Here is a 27,757-nt window from a genome sequence, read left to right as displayed (position 1 = left end):
TATCTTAACCATGGCATATGATAATACACTTTGAGAACATGTATTACTACTACAGAATTTGTAGAATTGCAGATGAACATTTAATATTTAGGAATTCCCTTTATAGACACCACCACTGACTATCCATGCAAAAATGTGGCCACAATTTAGCTAATTTCTCATTTACATTTACCCGTATACTAGGTTTCTACCTAGTCTTGTTTATATTCAGTTTATGAAAGTAAAAATAAGGTGTCACACACTCTGGCTCTATATGCATTTCTCTTTTTATTCTGATGACGTTTTTCATGCTCAGACCTTCTTGAAATAAACAATCAAAGCCAACACATGCACTGATACTATATAGGCCACACCCTTGTCACACAGGTGATGATGATTAGATAATCATGCTGTTATTATATATTCAGTTTATAACAATTAGGTAAGTCAACATCGATGTTACTTAATTACAAAATCCTTGTGATGTTTATTAAAAAAATATGAGGGGACAGCTGTGAGCTGTACAGAACCATGCTGTTTTAATTGGGATGTATGCATTTATTTGAACTACAAAGGTTTCTTGTAGCTACAACTGGTGAAACCACATTCATCATTGTATGACCATAACATACTTATAACCATAACCATTTAGCTTTGACATTTATATATAGCTAACAGTCGTACAAGATTAGCATCATACTGATTGCAGCAGTTGAAAGCTAATTGCAGCAGTTGAAAGCTCTCCATTCCCATAGTAGCAGAGAGAGTGCAGGACAAAAATGTTAGTCTAGTCTCCTTGTATCATTTATCCTTTATCTGACTGAGGTTTGTGCAAGTTAGAATCTATGGCGCGGTCAATGGCTCTGAAATACAGTATCAGTAGCCTAATTAGCCTACACATGATCAGAAGTAAAATCGCAAACTCAAACTTTGAGCACAGCGTTGCGCCACGCCAAGGGTAGCGCATTCTCTGAGTTGTCTCCACTGCTCACGCCATAGGAAAATAATGGCACAGCCAACGCAGAGCGGTTTTACGGTGGATCATGTGTAGGCTACACAACTGTGCTATAAATCCACGGTGCTGTCTGTGATGCTGAAGTAGCAGGCAGATTTGTAATTGCAGCTTTTTTTCAGAGTCACGCCCTTCTGTCAGTTCGTCCTGGATCTATAATATTCTCTACACTATAGGCTATAGCTTGGGACAGACAGGGACAGGTGGGGTTAACGGGGCGGTTCGCTAGTCATTTGTGACCTACTTGCTTTGGTATAGTATAGTACTATACTGTGATTTACTGTACAACAGTATAATGTATAGTATGGTATAGTATAGCACAGAGTAAAGTAGTACTGTATAACAGTAAAATGTATAGTGTAGTATTGTAGAGTATAGTATGGTATAGTATACAGAACTGCATAGAATAGTATGACAGTATAGTCTATCTGCTAGTAATACACAGCATTTGAAGAACATTAGATTACAGCAACATGGTTGCCAGTGTAGATGTTACATGCAGCAAACTGTGATAAACTTGTTGATGTAGCCTAACTGTAACAACATCAAACTCCATCCATGATGAATACATCTCCACAGTCGGAGAAGCCACCAAAATAAAAAGTATATTGCAAAAAGTTCTGGACTCATTCACACTGCCTTTAGAAAGTCAAGAGCTTGACTTCCAAGATGACAGTTGTTATTTCAACATGCCATATATCACATGGTGAATAAGAAGAATGGCTTTCTAAAAGCCTCCTTTCACACAGCACAGCACACAGCTTTGAAATACCCTAATCCGTTTAGAGAGAACTCAAAACCACCAATAAGCAGGCTTCAAGTTGCCTTTTTTTCCATCTGTCAGAAAGGGGATAATATTGCCTGTCTCATTTGTACCATTGCATTACGGCAAGTTATGGATTACTCACTGGAATGTTGTCAACATGGACCTTTTTGTACTGAAAGGTCATGGGTTGGATTCCTGTAACAGCCACATGGTCTAAAGTCCAGTTACGCACTCGATAAAAAATACATCATAGTCCAACTTTTCCAGGCTGGCGCTGTATACTACATAGCCCATCAAGAGAAATGGCAAGAGATGGATATAAGAAGGGAATCACTCCTAATTATAGAGTGGGTAATGTGGTGATTGAAGTGCTATAAAAAAAAAACTCCCGGGGGTGACATAGTATAGCACCACAGGGCTCTGTCATTCCATTTGAATTCTTCCACCAAGTGGACAAATTAGCCCCTCTCCATATAGGTTATAGGCCTACACTGTGGATACAGACCAGCTGGTTAGTGGGTTGGTGAAAATGTTTCTTTTACTGCTCTTGGTATGTGTATACTATCAGTTACCACGAGTTTCCAGGACAGAGAGATCAGAAAGAGAGAGAAGAGGATGCTGGAACTTTCATATATTATGTATAGGTAGGCTAAATCATAAATAATTCATGATGAGAAATGTGGAGTTACAAAGTAGGCTACATGCACCATTCAAAATTCAACATTGTCAAAACACAAATTTGCACACACAAATGTATAAAAGAAAACAATATTGTGACATGTCTCACCATCTCTCCAGTCTCTATAAATGCAGGCAAGCAAACGCCATACATGTGTAGTTCTTTTCATTTATACATTTTTATGATTTTTATTAACTATTCTTTTTTGACGAAATTGCTTACTACCTATCAGGCTGTGTGGTACATCACGACACACCCCTATATGGTAAGGAGACAGCTGGAGACTCGGCTCGAGGCTGACACGCTTCGCGACCAATGGGAGCAGACACTCCTCCAGAGTGGCGAGCTGTGATTGGACACTGGGAGGAATATTCTATATGTATAGATATGCCTGTTAAACTGTGGGGGGCGGGTCTATGGAGAAGTGCTGCCCATGACCAGTCTATGTTGATACAGATCTAAAAAACTGGACTAACAGAGTGTCTGCTTACGTTGCCCTTCGCATGGACTAATGTAAGTTATTTTGCACTTCCCTGTACCTTTAAGAGTATTCCGTATAGTGAAAGTGGATGTAACATTATAATAGCGTTGTAGTTATGCTTTTTCTCGTCTCGTTTTGCTAAGAAGTGCTTTCAGGCCGAAAGGCACACGCGCTTTTCAGGCCAGTGAAGTGTGCTGCTGTAAGCGTAGCGTTAGCTGTTGTTATTGCTCTCCAGCGTGCTGCAATATTTTGACATACCGCTGACACAAACAATATACCGGTACTCAGTGAGCCGAGGCGTACTGTCACTGTAGAAAGACCATTTAACACAACACATACTAATATCCACGGTGTGTGAATATTAAAGGACATTTTCGTATTAACTGCTGCAATTCTTGTCAGCTAGTGTCCGAGCCCCGTTGACGTTACCGTTCTCTCTGCTTATGTGTGGAGAAAGGCGACAACGAAACCCCTTTTTAAAATGTGGCAATTGAATATGGCCGAATGTACAGAACTAATAACATTATTTCACAGACATATCATAGTCCTACCCACAAGCAAGCGCTTCGCTCACTAACATTATCAATAATGGCTCTGCTTTTAGTCCCACGTTTTTCTAACAAAATAGCAAGATTCGGAGGGTAAAAAGCAGTGTGAACAATCATACAACTTGAAAGTTTAGTTTGGATGAACTCGTGCTGCATAATTTGTTGTGTGCCGAATGTCCCAGAAGTCCCGAAATGTTTCGCGAAAGGTTTAATGTCCTGTTTTCAGAAGTGTGTATCTCTGCTTGAGCAAGGCAACTATTACATTGCCAGATGTATTGAATCGTTTATTGGCGTCACAGTGTGTTCATGCAAGAAATAACGAGACGTCATCAGGACTCTAACGTTACCCAATTCCCAGCCCCCCGACTGACCGTTAGATAGCCCTGCCTGATCACTCCTGTTGACAGTGTTGTTTTACACGGAGACAAAGTTTTTCAGCGTGGGGAAATTGTTAAAAAAAAAAAAAAAAAAGCTGCCTTCAACTCCACTGGCTCGGAAATTTGGCGACTTGGTTCCAACATTTGGGGCCCCCTCTGCTACTGCACAAAGTGAAGGTTGATATGCCACATCAGGTAAGAGAGCATTCACTAGCTTGGTTTTGTGACAGGAACGCACTCCAGTTAGCATACGTTATGAGCTAACCACTGCAAGCAAAAAATAAATAAATCCCGCAGCTTTTCTATTTGTTTCCTCACTATACCGAGTTTACGTGCATTGAAGCCACATGGTATTTCACATTGCCGATTAATTTCGCATTTTAGCAAAACTTCCACGGTAGCCCTGTCCCGGTTATGTTTTGTGTGGGGTGTTATTGTTATAGGCGGGTGCTTCCCTCCACATTCCACATGTGTATGCCTGCCTGCTGCAGGGCCAGTGCGCAAATCCAAAAACGTCGATAGGAAAATAAACGGAATTGGAGGTTATTACACTGCATTGAATTCCTATTATTTCTGAATTTGTCTGTACAGTGACAGGCAGATGCATGTTGTGGATGTGGGTTTACAAGTGCTCCTTCCTGGATGTTGTCAGTCTCTGATGTGGGGGAGGCTACTCCTCTTTGCAGGCGGGGAGGACAAAGGGACAGATCAGTATGGAGCTGAGTGGAGTAGAACGGACCCGGATAGACTTCAGTCGTTTTCACAGTTAGAGAAAATGTTGTTTTGTGACTATTCGGATGGGAACCATAGACATTACTGGACGTGGAAAAGTGATTATATTTGATTCTATATTGCATCCTACATGTATATTGTCAGATAATATCAACTATCAAGTCATCAGAGTACAATATCCAGTGTTATTGTTCATACAGTAGCCTTTACAGTCTTGCTGTTGTGCATGGATATTCGTGATCTTGAATTATTGCTCCTCAATTAAGTATTATTTGTATTATGAATTTTCAGCTAATACGTTTCACTTTGAGGCTGACGTTTTATACAAAACCATTCTGCTTTAAATAAAAATAGGTAATTTTTATTTTTTTAATTTTATTGAAAGAGAAGCATGTATGGGCATAATACATTTCTTTGGGTGTTTCCACTCAGGCTGCGAGTGGTTCCCTTGTCAGAAGAGAAATTAAACTGCATTTCAATTATACTTACAATTATACAACAAAAGAAATGTTATGTGTGAATAGATTATTTTTCTTTACCCCACAATCTGTAGGCTTTTCTATTTTGGACTTTTTTTTAGCATAGCATATAAAACACTATAACTGTACTGCTGTTTGTAGTGCTGAGCTGGAATTACAGTGTCTGTTCCATTTGTGTTGTTGTTGCAGCATTGACTCCGTCGGAAATGATGAAAGACAATATACTTTCTGTAAATCTGATGCAATGACAACTAAGAGATTGGAAAGTTAATGTTTTGTTCTTTGAAGAACATATTGTGTTATTTTGCCCAATGTGTTTTTAGTTGCACTATTTGTATGTATGCTTGTTTTCCTCTTGTTTTGGCACAAGCTTGTTGCTCTCCTGCTACACCCTACAATAACATGATTCACTGATCACTTACCTTCCACCGCCATTGGAGCAAAACCTTGTATCTCCAAGAGTGCATGGTATCCTTGCATAACCTTTAGTAATATAGCCTTAGGCCTATGTTTCTCAGCGTCACCCGCTCCATGTTGCCAGCGCAAGAGACATACATCATGCTCTAAATCCACCAGGTCAACGTACAGTTTGTCACAGTTTTATGAATCTGGAAAGAGCTGGGAGTTGAGAAGTTTTGTTATGAAAGGGATAATCACTTTGTCACTTTGCTGTGTTGTTTCCTTCATCTAAAGGTTCCTCCCACTTACCCATCACCTCAGTGGGGTACAAAGGGTCTCTTTCTGTAATGAGGTGCTTAGTGGAGCACATTGTTCTCAGGAGGTTTGTACTCTGCTGAGTTACAGGCAGGTTGCAAAATGATAACAGATCCATGGGTAGGGTTGGGTACCGAAACCCGGTTCCACTATGGAACCGGTTCCTACACAACCGGTAGGAATCGGACTGGATTAGAACGCCCATTTTGGTTCCTCATTTCGGTTCCACTTAATGTGTCGACTGAAATATTTGTCCTCTGTCGCTCCGAAACGGACGTAAAAATATCACACTTCCTCTGTAGTCTACCATTAGCTTGCTACTGTAAATGTAGGCTACTTTTAAAATGCCATATTTTCCCTCTGGGAAATAAACAATAAGGGTTTAACTTGGAGAATGCGACTCCTGAAATTGACTTGAAGCGATCCACTAGATAGAAGATGGGCACCCCCCCGGTAGATTGAGACCCGCCCAGGTAGATAAAACCCGAATTACATTTTTCTTTTCTCCAATCAACGATGTATTTTTTACAGCGCACACAGACCAGTGGCCTCCAGCCCCTCCCCCCTGTAAAGTCCCCCCCTCAGAGGCTACCGTTAGTTAGCGTGCTGCTGGTGGTCTTGCTGTGGGATAATCTGTACCACACTGCTGTGAAAGCTCCCCGAACGTCATTTTTTAGAGTTTGGTTGTTCACCCTCTCCGCAGCACTCTCCTCCGCTCCATCTTTATAATGGAGCTACCCACTAATCGGAGCTAATCGTTGCTAACCGAGCCTTCAGTTCCTGTTCTTGTTGCCTGTATTTATTAACTGTAATGTATGGACTCAAGCTCGAGATTTCATTAAGTTGGCTGTAAAAGTTTTAAACTACAACTCAGAGTTGTTTGGATGAGAAAAATCTGTTCAGATGAAATCTTAACGAGTGCAACACGGACATGTACTGTACAAAACTGTGTTTAGGATCCCCAAAACAAGGATAACAACACTTCAAAAAAAACGAACAATGATTTAACAAACAAAATGAGAATTAACTTTAGATAGCCCTAGTCTTATATGATTTAACAGGAGTTAGGAGGAGACATTGTTGAGCTTTATAATAACATGTACCTTTCTGTATGGATCATAGTATAGTTTTAAGGTTAAGTTGTTAATACATATAACATTTGGGCTCCGGGTAATCCAGTATTTTATCTGCTGAACCATAGCATTTGACAAACCAACCCGATTTAATTGACAAAGCACATCCTGGCTATACTTCATCTGCATAATCTTTTAGTCTGATTTGTTTAATATGTAAATAGTTATATATTTCTAAATTATATGTTAATGTCATGTAGCCATTGTTTTCAATAAATAGTTCATAAACCTTCGTTTGACTAGTTTACTACCGAACCCAGCCAGCACGCGCTGCACCGTCACATCCTGCACCACCCACCACCACAAATACATTCTCAACCTGTGGGAAACACTGCAGAGTGATGGTAGCAATAATCTCACTCTGACACTTTTTTGTTTTTGCCTCCATCTTTTGTTGTGGCGTGCTGATTGCTGCAGTATTTCTGCTCTGCACTTCTGAGTTCTCCTGTCATTCAAACAGCTCAGTGCTCTGTTGTCTTTTCTCTTGAATTTTCCTATTGTCTGTTAAACCACGGTGTTCGTACTAACCAGTTTCTCTTCTGCTTATTTTTATAACAACACAAATCACTCCCCTAGGAATCACCTACTAGACACCAGTTGTGTGCAAGCAATGGTAAAATGTGTAAGCTTTCATGAGCTGGCAAGAAGTTGAATCACGGTTGTGCAGAATAAATCGGTAATAGAGAGGAGAAAAAAACAGACCTTTGTCTGCTTTGTAACATTCAGAAAAACGGATTACTCCTACTTTAATAATGTCGTTCTTCCTACAGCCCCAGTCTCCTCCTCTCCTCTTCCCTCTTTAATGTGTACGTGCTAAACAGGGGCTAATGGATTCTTTATGAGAGGTAATTGTATAGCTACAACATAAATGTAATAGAAGCTCTGGTGTTGTGGCTGGTGTGATTAGGTCTTGTTTGAAGCCCCTAGGGGGCTTGGCCTGATAAATGTCAATAGCGCCTACCATACAAGTAGTGCTTACAGAATTGTAAGTTCTCAGGGTTCGACATCTGAATGACTCGGCGCTGGTGAACAATAGCACAGACCATAGAGATCACAGGGCTTGTGCAGCATGTTGTGGGCTGGGGTAGCTTAACACAACACAAACACTGCTAGGGTTAGAGGTTTCCACAAGGCAAAAATGTATTCACCATTGTAAATGTAAGGCTATTTGGATTGAATAGTGCCTGCATCAACAGTGTAGCTTATGGAGACATGCAGTTTATTTTCTTGAAATGTTTCTTGTAGTACCATTTTGCCGGATGGGATGGGTTGAGTATGAACAACATGTTTTAAGACCCATATTAATTCTGGGATTGCATACATTCAATGTGCCAAGGGATAGTGATGTATTAAAATGCAAATTTAATTGGCTGTAAGTCTACTGAATACTTGCCATTGTGACCAAGTTATCTCTTCAGTCACAAATCTGAGAACAGTCAGCCCTTCATACTGCCTAATGTTCATCAGCATCCATTTTACCTGTCAGGCTGACTTAAGATAAAGCACAGGCCCACTTTTCTTTTAGCAGGGCCTCGTAGGGCTTAATGTGGCCAGAAAGCAGCTTAAATGCTTAACAGGAGACTAAAATCACCATCAGTCTGTATTTGCAGAGGTAACTTGGACAGCAGATCTGGATTCATATACCAAGTTCTAAAATAATACATACAAGAAACATGTCTTATTGCCCCAGATACTTCTTGAGAGATGCCTGCTTCATAAGCTGTAGACAACATGTGGCCAAGCAAAAAAAGTCGTGGAATCAGGAAACCGTTTCTAACCCTAACAGGGTTTTTTGAAAAGGTGCAGTGGATCTCTGGAAGTAAGTATTTTTCATTCAGCGTAGGACTTTGTGTTGGCACAGACAGTTCGAGAATGAAGCCCCACATTGCCTGTTCCCTTGCCACCCTTGATCTCACACAAATTACGCTTTTAGAGGTTCATTATTTGCATCACATTTTACGGTTTGCATGCTGTGGAGGCTGAAATATAATTTAAGGTATTTAAATTGTCTGTTCACCAGCCATTGAATCAGCCTGGTACTAATGTTTCTATCCCATCTGTACTCCAGTAAGTACAACTAAATATAGATACTCTGTAAAAGTCAGGGATGTTTGTCTGTCATCTCCCATCTGCCTCCCAGCGAAAGAAGTTTAATGAGAGATTTCGCCACAGGTTAGCAAAAAAAACCGGCAAAATGTTATTCGTGCAACTTGTGCTGTTAGACATGATGGAATAGTCCTGGGAAAAAAGCTTTGACATTTTAAAAGGTAACAACGTTTACAATGTCACACAAACGCAGGCCTTTTACAATCAGTAATCCAAGTCTGTATTTGGTTCCAAAAATGCACAGCTTATTCATTGACTTTAATTTGGTTTTTCTGGAATCAGACTACCAAACCCCACACTGAAGATATTTCCATAAGCAGCCAAAAGTCTGTTGCAACCATCACTGCCTTCTGTGTTTCCATTGATTTAAACTGAGGCTTTTTAATTAGACTGATGTGAGAGTTAACTTGGATGTGTTTTACTGCCACACTAAAAAGCACGGCTGGCTCATTAGTGCAGCCACTCATTAAACCTGGGAGAGAGAGAGTGTGTTTGTGTGTGTGTGGACATGTATGAAGTTAAAGTATGAAGAGTGTCTGTATGTCCTGCATGGCTGCTGACGGCCCTGTAAGCCGTAGTCACTCGCACTGGACGGCATATGAGGAGGTTGTACCAGTGTCTGTTTCAAAAGTAGCATTTTGTTATAGAGCTTTAGAGGTGCATATTGACAAACTTGGAGAGAACCAGGCAAGCTGTTTCCCTCTGCTTCCACACACTTAAAAATGGGATGGAAATTCATTTAATCAAGTAATAATATTCTCCAAAAAGTGGGTGTTAACATTTCTGGATATTGCAGGGAATTGCCCCACAGTGAGAAGGCAACATAAAACCCAAGCAAATGGAATTCAGCTTCTGTCTCTTTCTTGCTCACTCTTTCTGCGTCTGTCTGTTGAGGCCCAGTGTAAGGGGCTTTCAGTGAGCTACTAACCCTTCTCAACCTTTTTTTTTTCCCCCTCCATTCCTCATTTTCTCTTTCCTGATGCTACTGTAGCAAAGAGAGGGAAAGACAAGCCCACAGGAAGTGATTGGTTGTAACTCAACAGGCCCCCCACAGAAGGCTCCACCCATCTCATCCTGTTTGTGGGACAATTAGTCATCCTAAAGTGATGTGGCTGACTGGGCAGCGTGCTGCATGCACACACACGCTCTAAATGCAGTTAAAGTGAATATCCTTTATTACTATTGTCATAAATAGTTCATGCCTCACTGTCTGCCAGCATCTTTTTGACATGTAAATATACACCATGGATCCAGTGTAAATGCAAAACTGCAGGCCTGAGCCAACAGGACGAAGCATGTTCTTGCATAGAGCTATAACACTTTCGCTCTCTCCCTTTTTCACCCAATGCCAGTACTTCAGAATAAAAAAAAATAAAAAAAATAAAAAGAAATTATAAATGACATTTACTCATTGTGCAAATGTCTCTTTTTATCTCTTTGGCTCAAAATTGTCTCTAAAATGGGTGAAGATGTGACAAATAGGTGGAGGTCTGGAGATCTGTTAACAATCTTTTAGTCTTTTTTTCTTACCTGTTCGTTTATAGTTTGATCATGTACTGTAGACAAGCTAGATTTGACAGCTTTATACCTAGTTTTGGATTTATAATTGCTCTTAAAGTCAGGCCCCAAACCTAGTTACTTTATCCTCTTTGTCAATCTATTAAACTAGGAGAAAGCTTGACTCCTCTTTGAGTCTATTTGTGCTTTTATGTATTTTTACCTCTACTACTCTGCTGGACCTACTACCATTACAAAACAAATTTATAAATCCTGAAGACTATCTGATATTCTGAAGTTTCCAGAGTGCAAAATATGTGTCGTGTGAATTAAATGATGCATCTGCTACTATCAAATATTGGATATTCTTGATGTCTTGGAACCAGTGATTTCATCGGCTCAGTGTCGTCATAAAGTCATCAAAGTGGAATTTGAATTTTCACTCAATGTACACATTATACAGTATAACTTTAAATAAAGTGCCGGAACAATTGTGTGATAATAGATAATTTTATTTATAATTTTATTATTTATAATTTGATATTCTGATAACAGAAATATAGGTTCAGGAGGATAAAGTCCTAATACATTAATTTAATGTGGCCTAAGTTTAATTTTACACCTTTCCCTCTGCCTCCCATCTTTTTGATCTCTTTCACTTTATAAAAAAACCCCCAAAAAACATTTGTACCTCAAATATTCCCTCTTTTCTCTTTCCCTTCTCTTTCCTTCACATTCTTTCATGTCTCTTCTCTCACTGTGAATTTGTTCATTTAGTGTAGTACACAAACCCAAGCTATGCGTGTGTGGGCTGTGTGAGTCCGACCTCCTGCCCCCCATTTTTGGTGAATGCGTCATGCCCTCCTCCGGGGTGTCATGCCCCCCTCTACTCTGCATTATAGGCTATCAGGGAACAACATCATATGAAAAATGCAGAAAAACATGGCTTTACTGATTTGATAGTGCTTCTGAGATTCATATCCTTGTTGATAGGTATCAGAATACAGTCTGTATATGTACATACTGTCGCGTGTACAGTTTTAGGGTTGGTTACCAAATTGGTCATTTATTTAAATTCCTGGTAGCTGTAAAATCTTAATTAGCTGTTTTAAACATTTTCTGTCTGGTTATACGGTCTGTCTCTCTCATTTTGCTTCTTTTGTCGTTTGCCCTTCTTCCTCTCCCTCACTTCCAGCATTTTACGCTTGTTATTCTCATTCTCTGACCCCCCCCCCCCCCCCCCCCTCCCGCTGTCGTTCTATTTGCCTCCTGTGTTTTTTTCCTTGTTATGGTTTTTCGGTGTCGCTCTCACCCATTCTCTTTTCTACCCCTGCTGTGTGCTGTATTATGTAGCGTTTAAGACTCTATTTGCTTTTGGCAGGAGCTGGAATCTGCTTGGGTCAGATTTGTTTTAGTGCTACACTGCTCGTGGCTTGTAGTGTATGCCCCAGAGAAGGAAAAACACTGCTGCACACACACTCGTACGTAGTCTCTCTCTCCAACATACAGTATGCACACTGCAAGCTGCCTTGCCCTTCTGACTGAATCATTCAGGGAAATGACGCAACTTGAAGACCATAAAAGAGATTAAATAGGTTGTGTGTGTGTGTGTGTGTGTGTGTGTGTGTGTGTGTGTGTGTGTACCCATGTACATGCTTACCTTTAGACTAGACATGGCGTCTTTCACACACCACGGTAGTTTGAGAGTACATGCATGTGTGGTCTATATTTCAACACAATATTCTCTAAATATTTGCAATATTAATTAGAAGCGTTCTGCATTTGGCATACACAATGGCCAGAAATGAAAAGCCTTTCGATAATATATTTTCTATAATACATTTTAGTATCAATCAGCATTCCGATTGTTTTAACAGACTGATGTTGGGTGTCGCTTGTTTCTTGTCTTCTGATTGTTGTGAACTGCTTTGAGATAGCTTGTGTGATTGTCTGACTGCTCTGCTCTTTGCTCCTGTGGAGAGTGGCATATAATCTATTGAAATGATATTATGATAATGAAGTGCAACAATGCAATGGATTAGCCTACATTTTGATGAAAGCCTCTATGTGCCAAAATGTGATTTTAAATTATTTTAATGTTACAGATGAAGTGGTTTTAAATACGTGGATTTTCTGTGCCTCTGTGACATCTAATGTGGACAAAAATTACAATAAATAATGAAACATGTTATTTATATAGTAGGCTATATCCTGATCTTGGGTCATCTAATTGGATATTTTTCACAGAATCAAACATGGTTTTTTGTTTTTTGTTCTTTTTATTTATGGAATCCAATGATCAGATATGTTCATTCCACAGGCTAGAAAAACAACAAAAAAGCCCTACAATTTAAAAAAAAATTAAAAAGAAGAGCATACAGGATCAGAAAGTAATCGACATGTCTAATCAACACATGGGTTGCAGAGTTGTTTTGTTTATTAAGTTGTTTGGCCCGGCTAACAAGGTTGGATAGAGAACATAGCCGCAGAAGCACACACACATACAGACGCATGCAGGGCAGGGAGCAATGCACACCAGTGTTAATAACATGAAGAGTAAAAGAAAGCTCAGGCCACCAAAGCTGATCTTATAAACTAAAAGTCATACTGATCAACATCCTAAAAGTCTACTAAATGCTCTCTTTTGCAAACAAGCTGATATGTGCAGTTATCTTGTGACTTATCATTCCAATTTACTTATTACTTGCAGCTGCAACTGAGCACAATCACTGATCCTCTCTCCTCTGGCATACATAAACAAAGACAAACATGAACAACAAAAAGGAAACCAACTACCACCGATAATTTAATTTACGAGATTCCATATGATCGTTTACCTGTGCCCAGGGGCCCAACAGGTAAAACCACACGCCCTGCTGCTATCATGGAATCAACGCACACATCTTCGGCTAGAACAGTGACATTACTGGTTTACCTTGCAGGCCACAAGGCAATACAATATATGTGAATAGGTGTGTTGTATAGATATTAGCAGTATGTTACGAGTAATATTTTGTCTGTTCTGAAGCAGAAAAGTATAGCTGTTCTAGGCCTATATTTATACATGTGTAACATAGTGCTACCTACCTTCTTTCTACTAAGTATTTGTGTCAGGTCATATCTCTACTGGATAGACTCGCTCATCTCTCTGGCTACTCACAGGAGTTTTGACACCAGTCGTTTTAACTCATTGCCTTTCCAAAATTAGACCTGTGGCAGTGCAGATGGCCTATTTACTGGACTGGCTCTCACAACACTCACTTTTCAGTCTCTCCGGGATTTTGCGGCCTTTTTGTTTTAGATTGTTGCGGCCCAAAATGCTTGATTTTGCGGGAGCTTTTGTAAAAAAAAATTGAGATAAATGTTGCAATGTCTTTTGTATTTTTGTTGCAATTAAGTTGCGAGAGAGATTTTTTTTTTGTTGGTATAATTCTTTAAAAATTAAAAAGGAAACTTATTTTGGGGAGAAAAAAAACCACCCTGGGCTGAGTTTTCCTAGTAACCTTGCCAAAAAGGCTCAGGATGCTGCAAATGTTGGTATAATATGAAACGTATCAGAAACGGAGAAAGGTACAGATCCACGGGCCGACAGTTTTGTTAGTTTTTTTTCCCCCTCTGGACATGAGCTCCCACGCTTGAAAGCCCTGCGTTTTACTTTTTATAGGGCAATATTTAAAATGTATTTTGTTGGCAAGAGATGCTGATTATTTTCTACTTGTGACATGGCAATATTTAAAATCATTTATTTTGTTGGCAAAAAATGCAAGTTATTTATTTTCAACTTTGTTAGGAAACTCGCATTTTACATTAACATTAAAATGTAACTTCTTTTTCACAAGACGTCTTTATTTCAAGCAATGTGTGCTTTGATTTCAAGTGTTAGGGTTATTCAAAATTCAAAAAATAACCATAATTTGTTCATCTATGTGGTCAAAGATAAGATAAGCACTTTTTTGTGTCTATCCTACTGTCTACTTTATTCCCTTATAATGCCTATATTTAATGCTGTCTTTTTTGTTTTCTAAACTTTATCCTTGAACTGCTATAGTTTTTATATTACTATGTCTACATTATTCTCTTATATTATCCATATTTAATGCTGGTCTCTAGACTTTATCCTTGCACTATTGGACTTATTTACGCTACCACCATGACACACACACACACACTCTCATAGAGCACCTTACCATACATACTGAATCACAGGGTCAGTCCCTGCCCTGTCACTGCAAGCGTCTCATGCTTATACATCCCTTAGTACATTCATGTAGATTTTTTATTTAGTATCTTTTCTTTCATTGTCCATGCTATTCATGTGGATTTGTTATTTTATCATCCTGTTTGTGATGTATATGTATGTTGTGTGTGATGTCTTTAAAGTGCTCATATTATGCTTTTGGCTTTTCCCCCTTTCCTTTATTGTGTTTTATATCTTTTTGTGCATGTTATAGGTTTACAAAGTGAAAAAGCCAAAAGTCCACCCCAAAGGGACTTCCCATCTTCCAGAGAAAACACTGTTCACAAACTGCTCCAAACAGCTCTATTGTAGTCCAGCCTTTACTTCTGTGACAAACATGCGTCACTTTGTAACGCGTTATAATGCTCACCTAGCTGCTAGCGTGGTCGCACTCATACTATGCAACTGACAAGCTAGCAGTCACACAGGGCGTGCGTGCGTGCGTGCGTGTGTGTGAGACACTTATGGAGCTGTCAAAACAAAGCTGCAGCAGTCAGATGGAAGTGTATTTGGATGACACTTATGGGTTTTGCAAGGTGCATGGGTCTGAGCACGCTTGTGTGTGTGTGTGTGTGCGTGTGCGTGTGCGTGTGTGCGTGTGCGCGTGTGCGCCAGTCACTCTATCACAGGTAATGCATATATGTTTGACTTGCTGTGTGTGTAATGGTGTCCAGTGTGTATGCTAAAAGCTGACACAGCTGTTTCATAGTAACCACACTGTTTTCTCCACACTATCTACAGTTTCACTCCATGGCACTCCTCCAATCAACTTCTGCCACTTCACTCTATTATTGTTTTTCTCTGTCTCATTTTCTCAGATTTTCTCTTTTAGTCCGTCCTCCCACTCTGTTCCACCGTTTCACCCAGCGAGTGTGTTTGTAGCGAGAAACCAAAACTTGCGCATATTAAATTGGGAAGCAATGATCGGAATTAAAGCCAAATCCTCTAAACGATTCCATTAAAGAAACGATTCTACTGGAATCGTAATTTTTGAAACGATTCCAAGTAGGAATCGGTTCTCGATGCCCAATCCTAATGGCCACCCACCAAGAGCTCGATGGTGTTTTTTGCCTCCAACGGCGCCTTCCAGGCAGCCAACCCTAACCTTAACCCTAAACCTAACCATTGCCGCGCTGCCTGGGAGGAGACGTTGGGGGCAAAAAACACCGAAGACCCCACCAAGAGCCAGGTTCTGTCCGAGGTTTCTGCCTGTTAAAAGGAAGTTTTTCCTCGTCGCTGTCACACCAAATGGATGCTCTTGGGGGAATTGTTGGGTTTCTGTAAATTAAAGAATGTGGTCTAGACCTTTTTTAGATTCTTTTTTTTATTGTCAAATCAAAACAGATGTTATCTCAGGACACTTGAAAGCAACACTATGTAACTTTTCCCTCTTCGGTTTATCTGTTTTGATTTGACACAACCAATTTATTTTGAACCAATTTTGAATTTAATTATGCATAATAACAGCAACAACTGTTAATAATAATTGTTTTACATTAACCATTTTCTGAATAATTAACTAAATGTTCTTAGTTAGTGGGATAAATAGGATAGGACTTAGTTTTACAACTGAAATAAAAATGTTATTACCGAGAGAAGGTACAGAAAAAAGGCACTGTTGTTGTTTCACGTAGTTGACAGTGATGCACGGGCAAAAGTTCCTTGTTTATTTAAGTGCTCTTTAAGTAATAAATGGAAAGCACAGTTATATTTACTTTGTTTGTTCGCCAATCCGAAAAATGATCCGATATGCGACTCAAAACCTCGATACGATCCGAACCGTGACTTTTGTAATCCGCGTTACACCCCTTAATTTTCATAGAAATATGACTAAAAATAATAGTATCAGTGAATATAATATAATGATAAAAAATAACAGCAGTATCAGTAATAATAACATTAATTTATAATTATATAATAATAATAATCTGATCCAGCCCTACCTATAAGCTTATAAAAGAGGAAGTCTTAAGCTTACTCTTAAATGTGTGGAGATGGTGACTGCCTCCCGAACCAAAACTAGGAGCTGGTGCCACAGGAAACCAAACTGTAGTCAAAGTCCTAAAACAAACAGGGAGTTAAGATACCTGGCAGAGTGTCACTTGGAAGGATTAACACAGTTCTCAGAGGATGTATTATATAGACTACATCATTACTTTATTTAAAAAAAACTTCTTTATCAACAAAAACTCTACAGCAAGTATAAAACTGTTGTCATAAAATATTAGTCAAATGTAAATGTCCATGTTCTTTCTTTATTCCTTTCTTTTGTTAATGTAATGCACCAGAAGAAAAACACAAAAATTCTTCAAAGGAAACCTATTGATACTCAGTCAGGGTAAGATAGAGGCTTTTAGCCCCCATCATCCAGGCTAAGAGGGCCCTCATCTGGCTGGGAGCCAGGGGTAGAAGGGAGGTGAGGTATTTTAATTCACCGTAGGAAATTGTTTGCACAATGCGGAGTAATTGGTGGAAACAACCTTTGTGACATCAGACAGAGCTAATCTAACAGAGGAAAACTAAAACAATCCGGGTTGTCTCATAAAACCTGTGTGGTCTGAGAAGTACACTTAGAAAGAGTCGAGAAGTAATGGATAGTAAACATTTGGAGAAATAAACTGTCTAATATTGACCGATACTACAGATGCATTACTATGACCTGTCCAATTGTGTGCGCAGGAATAAGTTTCACTGTTGTCGATAGTACCTGGTAGGGATGCTAATGATTAATCGACGATCGATTAATTGGTCGATACTATCAAGATCTGAAAACCAAACGTGTAGTTTCCCATCATATTCTAGCAATGAGTAGAATGGTGTATTTTCAATAAATATATAACAATATCTACAATATATAACTTTTTTTATGATGACTCAGCCATGTTGGGGTGCGCCGGGTCAGGAAGAAGAGAGCGGCAACTTTGGAAAATGAAGCGGGCGAAGCGAAGTATTGTGTGGGACCATTTCGAATGATTTTCTTATAAGACTTTTAGCGGAGATTATTTTCATGAGCGTACTCCGCATGTTATTTCAACGTGTTTAATACGTCTAGGCCTTTACGTGCTTATGTTTAATAGGCCATGCAATCCTGTCAGAAATGCTGTGGAAATAAAGCTTTGATTGAGGAAGAAAACGCATTTGGTATTGTTTCAAATACAAGCATAATTTAAGTCACGTTTTAATTACGAATAATCGCTTAATTGATCGTTAATGTCACCAATGATCGATTAAGGAAAGTGCTTACAATTTGCAACCCTAGTACCTGGTACTCCCATCCTCTCTGATATTTTCTGCCATCTCTTCTCGGCCGATGATTCAAATCGATATTTAGGAGGCAGCCCTACTAAAGGCTCTTTAAAACCGGTTTCCCTTCTCACCACGTTTTCACTGATCACTGACTATTCTTGTTCATTGTATTCTATCCGATTATCAGTCCTTCCAGAAAAATGCGGAGTTTTTTTGTGATTGTTGTGGGCAAAAATCCTTGATTATGCAGCACGTTTTCTTAAAAAATGCGATGGAATATGCGGGATATTTATGCAATTTTATGCGACGAAATTGCGGGAACTTGCAAAAATTGGGGGAACTTGCAAAAACTGCGGTTTGATGAAAGAGGAAAAAAAGTAATTCCCCACACCCTGCTTTTCCATGATGTTCACGTCGCGTAATTACTTCACTTCATAACGTTCCCATGGCAACAGGGGAAAATGGCTGCTCTTGTGTGAAGTAAACGCAACATTTTTCAACTTTCTGCTAAAATATATGTGACTTTTTTGCAACGAAAATGCAGGGATTATGAAATCGTGCAAGCCCCGCATATTTTGCGCGGAAATCGGCAATTTATGCGGCGAAAGTGCGGCGTATTTGAAATACATAAATATGCGGACTTTTCTGGAGGGACTGGATTATCATTTCAGTGCTGTTATCTATCAAAATATTCACTGAAAAAGTAAAATAAACGACACTTACACCTGCAGCGATGGTTGTGTCTTCTAAGATGTTGAGCTGAGAGAATTATAATGGACAGGTTATGTACCACTTTGCTCTAAAAGGAATTATTGACGTAGTTGCAATTCCACCATGTTCATATTCTTCTTAGATGCCTTGGAGGTTCAAATTGATCACGAAAAACCTTTAGTGCTCATGTCAGTAATGTGGTTAGGCAAGTTTGGAGTTTGTCTGGACGCATGTCTTGTTGTCTGTGCAGTTAAATGTAAAACAAGTTGTGTTTTTGGTAATCTTATAATCATTTAATGTGTGCAGGTATTTTTCCCTGCGATAACACATAAGAGGGGCTCTTGACGTAAGCAATGAGGTCAGACATGTTAGTCATAATTCTTTGGAAAATGTAGATCCGGCTGTTCCGGGCTTACTGTGTTTATGATTTAGGTATGAAAAGAGAAGTATACAGAAACTTACAGAATATTGTCAAAGACTGCACACAGTAAACCACTTTACTATCCTACACCGCAACATGGCATCATGACTTTGCGTAAACATACACGCCACTTTCCTAAAGCCAAATGGCGTGTTATCTGTATGCATTTTGAGCTATCCACGTGTATGTCTACGCTGTATACAGCGGATGTAAACATACACACCACGTGGCGTCAGTTGATCAGTTGATGAACAGTTGATAAACGCTGCACGCGGGACGCGATCCTGGCTCTCCCGGGTGAAAGTCCTGTCCGCCACCCTTACCAACCTCCGTCCTTTCATACTACTCGCTACGGCAATAATTCACATGTCATGTAGGTCAATAGAGGCCAAACAGCGTTGGTAAACATGCTAAACAACGATTATGCGTCTTGATAACATGCAAAAATGGCATGCAAAAATGGCATACAAATTGGCGTGTCATACATACGCCACTTAGTGAGGTCAGTCTGTACACCGTATTGTGCTATACTAAAGAGTGGGGACCCTGGTGCAGACAATCTTTTTCAATGGCAATACTTTTATTGTGACCACATGTAGGCCTACAGTATGTATGCATGTCTGTATGTATGTGCAAGTGTAATATGTGTATGATAGACATTTCATTTTTTTTTTTTTTTTTTTAAATGGACCCATGACAAACATAAAGAAAACTGAAGTAAAAAATTAAAACCTTTTGGCCAGGTCTCACCCAGCCTCACATTTGTTTTCTCTCCAGCCTCCCTGCTGGCAGCTTTGACTGGATTCAACATCAGTTACATAACGCTGTCATTCCACGAATACCTTGTAACTTAGCTGATTTTCTTTCCTTTGCATTTTGTCTTTGAATCAAAGATTTAGTCCTTTATTTTGAGGAGTCACTTGGCATTATATGCGTTGATGCCCTGATGTATCGGCTTGCTGTCTGTACTGGCTGATGAGTTCATAGTGGTCCTCATCTCAATATATAGGCTAATATATGTATATATATTTCTACACAATGATCCCTGTTCTTTTTCTTGTACAGTGCCTAACTATATGAAGATACCAGGCAACTGAAAACCCTGTGTTAATATTTATAAGGGGTGTGAATCATCTAGTCTAGTCGAATGCAATTAGCAGATACCTGGTGATGCATATTGTGTTCTCCTTCTGCACCTTTCTGTGCCTATCACCACAGAGCCAAAAGTTTCCAGCTAGTGTGAATTGTAAACAGCTTCCCAAGTCACTCTATCTACTTCATCTTAAAGGGATAGTTTGGATATTTTAAAGTTGTGTTGTATTCAAGATGCAAGATTCAAAATCCTTTTATTAATCCCACAACGGGGAAATTAGCACTGTTGCAGCAGCAAGCGATAGGGGGAAAAGTACAAGACACTCTAAACATAAACAAACAAATATAAGTAAAGAGAATAAATAGTAAAATGTATTTACAGTTTTGCAGAGTCACATTATTATTGCACAGTTTATCAGTCCTGGTGTGTGTGTGTGTGTGTGTGTGTGTGTGTGTGTGTGTGTGTGTGTGTGTGTGTGTGTGTGTTTTGTCCCTGTGGTCTACTAGGAGCAGTGCTGATTGTAAAGTCTGACAGCAGCAGGAATGGGTATGAGTATGAGGTACTCATTACTTCATTTGGGCCGATTTGACATGTTGAATCGGAAGGCGGGCAACCGGACTCAATGACCAATCTGATTGGTTGAGTGCTAACCCGGAAATGATGAGTGGGACGAACGCCTCTCAAAATATGATGAAAATCTTTTAAACTGACCTTTGTCGATCTGAAATGAAGACAGATTCAGTAACTGTATGGCCTATTTCTCACTTAAAATGTTTTCAGAAACACGTTTCAGTGAACTATTTTCGTGAAATACGAGATCGTATTTCCGAACGAGCCCCCATTATGGCCGGCTGGAGAAGCCAGACCCACGTGACTCGTTTGTCATTTCCGGTTTTCGTTTTAGCAGCGCCTGCTGTTATGGAGACGTATTACGTCTCGCGCACACGCAGAACATACGCTCAAGTCGGCGTCGCTTCGGTGTGTTCCGAGGCACTTTTTTGACCAACTCTGGGAGACTGATCAGTCCGAATGCCTTTTCTGCCAATGGTCGGCCGTCGGGTTGGTGTGTCAGAGCCATAAGACAACATGCAGTTTCATTTCAATGAACATAATACTCTGTGTCTGTGTGTACATGGTCGTGTAAATGTGTGTATGTACGTGTATGTTTTTTCTGAGACTTATGCAAGTTTACCCAGAGAGGAAAAACCAAGCAATAAACAATAGCCACAACAAGTCTAAACAGAGTTAATGATTTGTACTCTTTCAGCTCCTCTCTCTCTCTCTCTCTCTCTCTCTCTCTCTCTCTCTACTCTACATATGGTGTCGGTTGGTTGTGGTTTTTGTATTCTCTGTATGTGGTGATTTGGTGAAGACCTCGAGCCTGGCTGGGAAATGCAGAGCGCTCAGCTTCTTTTGGAACCTGCACGTACACATGTGATTACACAGACAAATCCATGAATTCAGACACATTTGCAGAAGAAAACCAACTAAACGTTTGCACACTTTGCGCTGCCTGATCTCTCCCTTATCCCACTTATTTATAGTTGTTCTGTACACCGCAGAGTTGAAACTGTCACTCAGAATCAGATTCTGCTTTCACATGTGGTGATTCAGACCGCCTGTTTAAAAAAAACAGCCATCATGTTTGACAGTCATGTACTTCATGGCTTCACCAGAGACTTGATTCATGGATCCTATTTTGACAGTTGCTTGTACTTGTGATTATGTGTTCCTGTTCCAATAGTGAAAATGTGAATGTTTTGGGTGTGTCACTTTTTTCCTCTCCGCTTTTCATTCCGTCCGCTTTCAAGTATACCAAAAATGTCGAGAAAACAATCCATAGCAGTGGCAGTCAGGACAACTTCAATGGCTTTTTTCAATTGAAGGAATGCCATTTGAAGATCAAAAGAAACTCTGATTACCAGTGATGCTGGAGACTTTTCATATACAGGAAATCATTACTTGAAACTAGACAAAGCACTTATCTGAAGATCTTCAAGAGAACAGAGAACTAGAGTAAAATAGAGGCAATCCTACCACATTAAAATAAAATTTCACTTTGCATGAAACATGTTACATGTTTTTGGATGATTTATTTATATTTTGGCATTTCAAGCCTTTATTTGATAGGAGAGCTTAGACATGAAAGGGGAGAGAGAGGGGGACTGACATGCAGCAAAGGGCCGCAGGTTGGAATTGAACCTGCAGCCTGTCCCACAGTTTGCAATCAGCAGGAACTTCTCTAAGTGGTGTATCAAGATGAACAAGCATCTAGCAAGTGTTCTTTACATGCACACTTGAACGTAAAAAAAAACAGACTTACATTTTTCAGTCTGTAGACTCCCTTATAATATTACATCTTGATTTGAAAATAACAATTATGGAGTTAGAGTGGCGTCTGTTGCCTTCAACGTCTGTTCTCTGAAACAATGAAATGTGATATTTTGTGTGGAAAGCAGAAGCTAATTGGGGAGGGATTGTTTTTATTGAAGTAATATGAAACTGTTCCTCATGCAATAGTCAGTACACAACACTTGCCAAATAAGTTATACTATTATTATTTAGCTTACTTAGGCTATATGATGTGCATTGCCTCCTCTTAATTATTAGTGGCTCAGTGCCACTTCACTGTTAAAATATCAGCAAACAAATATTGCTTTAAAGATAGGTAGTTGTTTTTATTTAATACCAAAAATGTGTAAAGTAAAACCTGTCTTCAGAACTTGGTACTGTTGAAGGAGCTTGGAAGGAAAACTTAAAGGCAGCATTAGGTAAGCCCCATCAGTTCTGGGAACAGAGGGGTAAACATGTTGTGCACAGTATGATGTCTATGTTCTCATTCAAGTTAGCTATGTTTATATGTACAGGATGTGCTGGAGCTGGTAACTAGAAAAGAGGAAGGGAGAGATGGAGCGATGGAGCGAGAGATGAGTCATTTTCTCTGTCAGACACTGTTGTTTTCCACTAAGCACTGTTATTTTCGCTCATAAATGGATGCCAGGTAGTTTTTTCCATTTCAGTGTAATTTTATAATGGGGGAAGACTGTGGTTAAACTTGAAACATTTGCATGGACTTGTCCCTATGTAACCCTCTTCTCTCTTTTTTAGACCAAACATGCATTGTGAAATTATCAGAGCCTTTTCTTTGAAAACAGCTGCCTTATGAGCCCAAAAAACGACCCTATTAGAGTGGTAAAAGTGAACCAAAACAGTAAAGTTGCGGGCCACAAACCGAAACAATGAGCTGAAAGATGCTACATGAAGATGAGGGGAACTGCAGAGTTGAGTAATAATTCTCAGTGGGTTCCTTGCTACAAGTGACCCCTTTCAAATACAACTTATTTTCTTAGGACTTGGCTCATGCTAATGGTTAGCACAATTTGTCACTTTGTATAAGGCAACAGTTAAATATCTACAGTGTAAAATGTGATGAATAAAGTAGTGAGTATTGTTCTTCTGGACTGTGCTTGATTGGCAGTCTCTGGCATTGAAGATGCCATTCTTGAAACCTCCTTTTAATACTTGAGTTTAAGACCGCACACATGTCGACAGTCTCTGCTGCAGACTGCAACAGTGGTTGCATTTCCTACGTCGTTTGCAAATTCATGGCTTCCATAAAAAAATGATGTTGATATTTTATCAGGCAGTCCTGGAGAGCCTGGTCAGGTACGGTATTACAGCTTGGTTTGGCAACCTCTCTGTGCAGTTGAAAACTAAACTGCTACGATTGATTCATACTGCATGGAAGATCATTGGTGTTAAAGAGCACTTATCCATGCAAAGTATTTATGAACAGGCTGCTTTGCGACAAGCAAATACAATTGTTAGCGACACGTCTCACGTTCTGGACGCAGAATATGAGCTGCTGCCATCCGGTAGGAGGTTTAGAGTTCCTTGCTGCAGACTTAACAGTTTCAAAAACTCATTTATCCCAGTGTCTATTAAGCTCCTAAATAGCCGCAAGGAAAAGGCAGAACAGGCCTGCATGACGATGGAGAATTGTAATTCTTGTACTTGTGATCTCTCTTTTTTTAATTTATTTAATTTATTTATTTTGAGCAATGTTTAAATAATGCATTGCATGACACCATGTTGGGTTTTTTTATACACTGTCAGGACCATAGTACGGTCTGTTGTATGGTATTGTACAGTATCTGTTGTTTGTACATGCTGTCTGTGTTTGTTTTTACTATGGCTGCAGCATGGGTTAAGTGCCCAAGACAAATTTCCCACGATGTGGGACAATAAAGTTAATCTTGAATCTTGACTTCTCTGACACTGGACAGGAAAGAATCAAGTAGTATTAGATTAGCGGCAGAATGTATTAAACCAAATCAAAAAACAAATGGGATGGAATTGAGTGGGGTAATAGGCATTCTGTGTTGAATTGGAAGCTTATGTCTGTGCTTGGATCTGAAGGATCTCTTTCAAGAGGCCATTTGCACTCAGTTAATCTGACTCTTGAGAGTTTCTCCTTTTTCACAGTGGCTAATCTCTGCCCTGTCACTGCACTGCAACCACTTCTTTCCTGCCATGACTCGTCTACGATTATCTGCCGGCCTCGTACAGTGGAAGCCATTGTAGAGAATGACATTCATTGGCATTCATCCTTTATTTGTAGTACTACATTTCTAATACATTTCTCTTGTGTTGTTCTTTCACATAACTAAGACTATAGAAGTGGAAAAAATAGGCTATGTCAAATTATTCCAAGGGACATACATGAGAGGGTACCCGGTATATTCTCTATCTTGTAAGGGGTCTTTGGCTGAAAAATGATTGAGAACCTCTGCTGTAATGTATGTTTAGATATACGTATAACTCCACTAGGGCTGCAGCTATCGATTATTTTAGTAATCGAGTATTCTACCGATTATTCCATCGATTAATCGAGTAATCGGATAAGAAATACTTAGTAAGAAATACTTAGTAAACAGCAATAGTAAATATTTATTATTGCTGTGTACTAAAAAAAAAAGGAAACCTGTCTTTTGTATATATACAAAAGAGATTTTTTTTTTTTTTTTTTTAAAAAGCAACATTTTTTATTGCCAAATTCCAAGTACATTTTTGGCTATTCAACTACACTGTTCTGGGGGACACATTTTAAGAAGGCTAATACTGAGTGAGGAGAAAGAATAAAGAATGCAGACATCACCAGCATGATGACGTCATTCACGTGCATATTAAGTGGCCATGCTGGGGGGAGGAGCCGGTTTGTCTCCGGCAGCAGCTAAGTTTCCAAAGATTAGTAGCAAACTAATAAACAGTCAGACTACAAACCGACAGCTCTCGTTTTAGCTCGTTGGTAAAACATCCCTATTTGGAGAGTAGCATGCTGTAGGCTAGTTGTGTAAAACAGCGCGGTGGACGAAAGCAGCAGACGTTAGTTAGCTACCTTGTGTCGGGTTCGCTCCGTGGAATGGATGAGTAGACTGGATTTTTTCTACAAAGATGATGTAGCAGCATGTTTGCAGCTTAAAATGATCCCAAACTTTGTCGTTTTCTCTCGCCTGTCTCTTCTCTTAGACCCCTCGCTATTTTCGTCTTCGTTCATTTGTAATCTGGGCCGTCAGTCTTGTGCATAGACAGTATATAAACGGTCTTGTGTCCACAGAAGCGTCAACTTGTTGTGTGTGCTGGTAATTATCCTCCGTGCGGAAACACAGTGAGCCGTACAACCTTAATTACATTGATTTAACGAAGCTTCGAGGCAAAGAATTTTGCTTCGAGGATTTTTTGTAATTGAATTATTCAAGTTATTCGAGGAATCGTTTCAGCCCTAAACTCCACTACTACACACGCACTGCTTCCCCACAGCCTATCCTCATGGAGTCAGCCATGTTCTACGTAGCAAATGATATTGCTTGGCAAGTTACCCACCAGCTGATTCTGTGTTCTTTAATGCTCATCCATGACGCGACACATACACACACATGCATGCCTTAATTTGACAGGACCTCTACAAAGAAACATTCGCAATGTTAAATCACATCTTAACTCCTTGTATTTGCCTTTTCATGGCCAACTGAGTTGTCACATTAGTCTTGCTGTTAACGGCACAAAGTTCTTTAAGGACGCATCTTTGTTTTGTTTTCTTTGATCAGTTTATAGTCTTGGATCATAGACTGTTTTAGGGCTGTCCCAAACGATTACTTTTTGATTAATCTAACGATTAAATTTTCAATTAGCGATTATTTTCCCATTGCTCAATTATTAACAATTTACACAAAACAAATTTCAGTAAAGTTCAAGTTGTTTAACACTGCACTGTTCAAGTAAAATGAATTTGTAGTGCAACCTGAAGCCAGATGTAGGCTATCAATCCAACCACAAAATAAAGTCACTTTCGGGAGCAATACAAAAATTAAACTTAATAAAATAAAATTAAACAGAGCAAGTGCAAAAAGAGTAGCCTGTATTTGCTTTTTTTTTAACAGTAGTAGGTAAAATAATGAATAAGCGCTTGTTTAACATCCAAGCTCTTCTCCCTTTTAATCTTACAGTAAAAAAGGTGCAATTTTAGCAACATATGAAATCAGATGTATCAAATAAATCCAACATAAGGCAAGTTGCAGAGTGTCTAATATAACTACTATACTATATAACTATAATTGATTGGGTCACTCATGATGATGGTAAACCAAAAAAATAACACTGCCGACTGACAGCATTTGATGATGCTTAATGTTAAGTCATAGCGGGGCCCATGCTCGTTGTGTCCGAGCCCGGCCCGGCCCGGCCCGACACATTAACTGGAATTATGAGCCGGAGTCCGATTTAAACGCGACAATTTTTTAATACGTGGGCCGTTATAACTGACGTTGTAAAGGACTCGTGAGATATCGCAAACAATCTGGCCTGGTTGCGCAATTATCGAAGACAGTGCTACAGATGGGGGAGACAGGATTTTAGTAGAGATGCACCGATTACAACTTTCTAGGCCGATTCCGATTTTAGCCGATTCCGATTTAATTTTTTCTGACCACTTTACAGCACACACAAATATTTATTTTCTATCTTTTCTTTAATAGAAAATGTTACGTTTTGCATAGAACATAGAAAAATTTTTAAATAGATAATCGATCGCTATAAAATACAACTATATAAATGACTCCTGGTGTGGGAAATTAACACACCTCTAAAGTGCAATGTTATGGAAGAACCATTCCTTCGTTTCACATCCAATATCCAACTAAAACAATTTGATAAATTTAGCAAACTAAACTTCTGTATGTATGAAAACAGGGAAAACAGGTAATGGCAATAAAATAATATATAAATAACAAATAAAAATAAAATAAATATAGCCTTAATGCAGTATAAAGATATTTCTCAAAACACACACACAGGCCTGTTTGAACGTCAACAGTAACGTTACCTGAAAACAGCGTGTAGTTCCTTTTTTAGCAAGTTTGCTTTATGTGTCATTGTGCATAAATATGAACAATGTCGTTGCTGTCAACAGGCTTATCTGCTAACGTTAGCTACCGGCGGTTACCTCGGAACAATCCAGCAAATAGACAGTACCCTAGAGTGCCGTTAC

At 39.3% G+C, this 27,757-nt stretch overlaps 1 protein-coding gene across 3 annotated transcripts in view; it reads left to right on the top strand.

Moving 5' to 3' along the window:
* Positions 1 to 2,834: 2,834 nt before the first annotated feature.
* LOC144520572 (vitamin D3 receptor A) overlaps positions 2,835 to 27,757 on the top strand; it is a 74,151-nt gene continuing 49,228 nt past the window's right edge. Inside the window, exon 1 of one of the 3 annotated variants that reach the window (XM_078254362.1) lies at positions 2,835 to 2,949. Coding sequence is in view for 1 of the 3 variants with exons in the window: in XM_078254361.1 (XP_078110487.1) it covers positions 4,444 to 4,672 (229 nt within the window). In the remaining 2 variants the exon portion in view is untranslated. The other 2 variants (XM_078254363.1, XM_078254361.1) reach the window with 2 other exon arrangements.

Source organism: Sander vitreus, chromosome 7 (assembly GCF_031162955.1).
Source record: "Sander vitreus isolate 19-12246 chromosome 7, sanVit1, whole genome shotgun sequence".
NCBI lineage: Eukaryota > Metazoa > Chordata > Actinopteri > Perciformes > Percidae > Sander > Sander vitreus.
The sequence above is the reverse complement of the archived record's forward strand: the minus strand, read 5'-3'. Positions and strand labels throughout refer to the sequence as shown.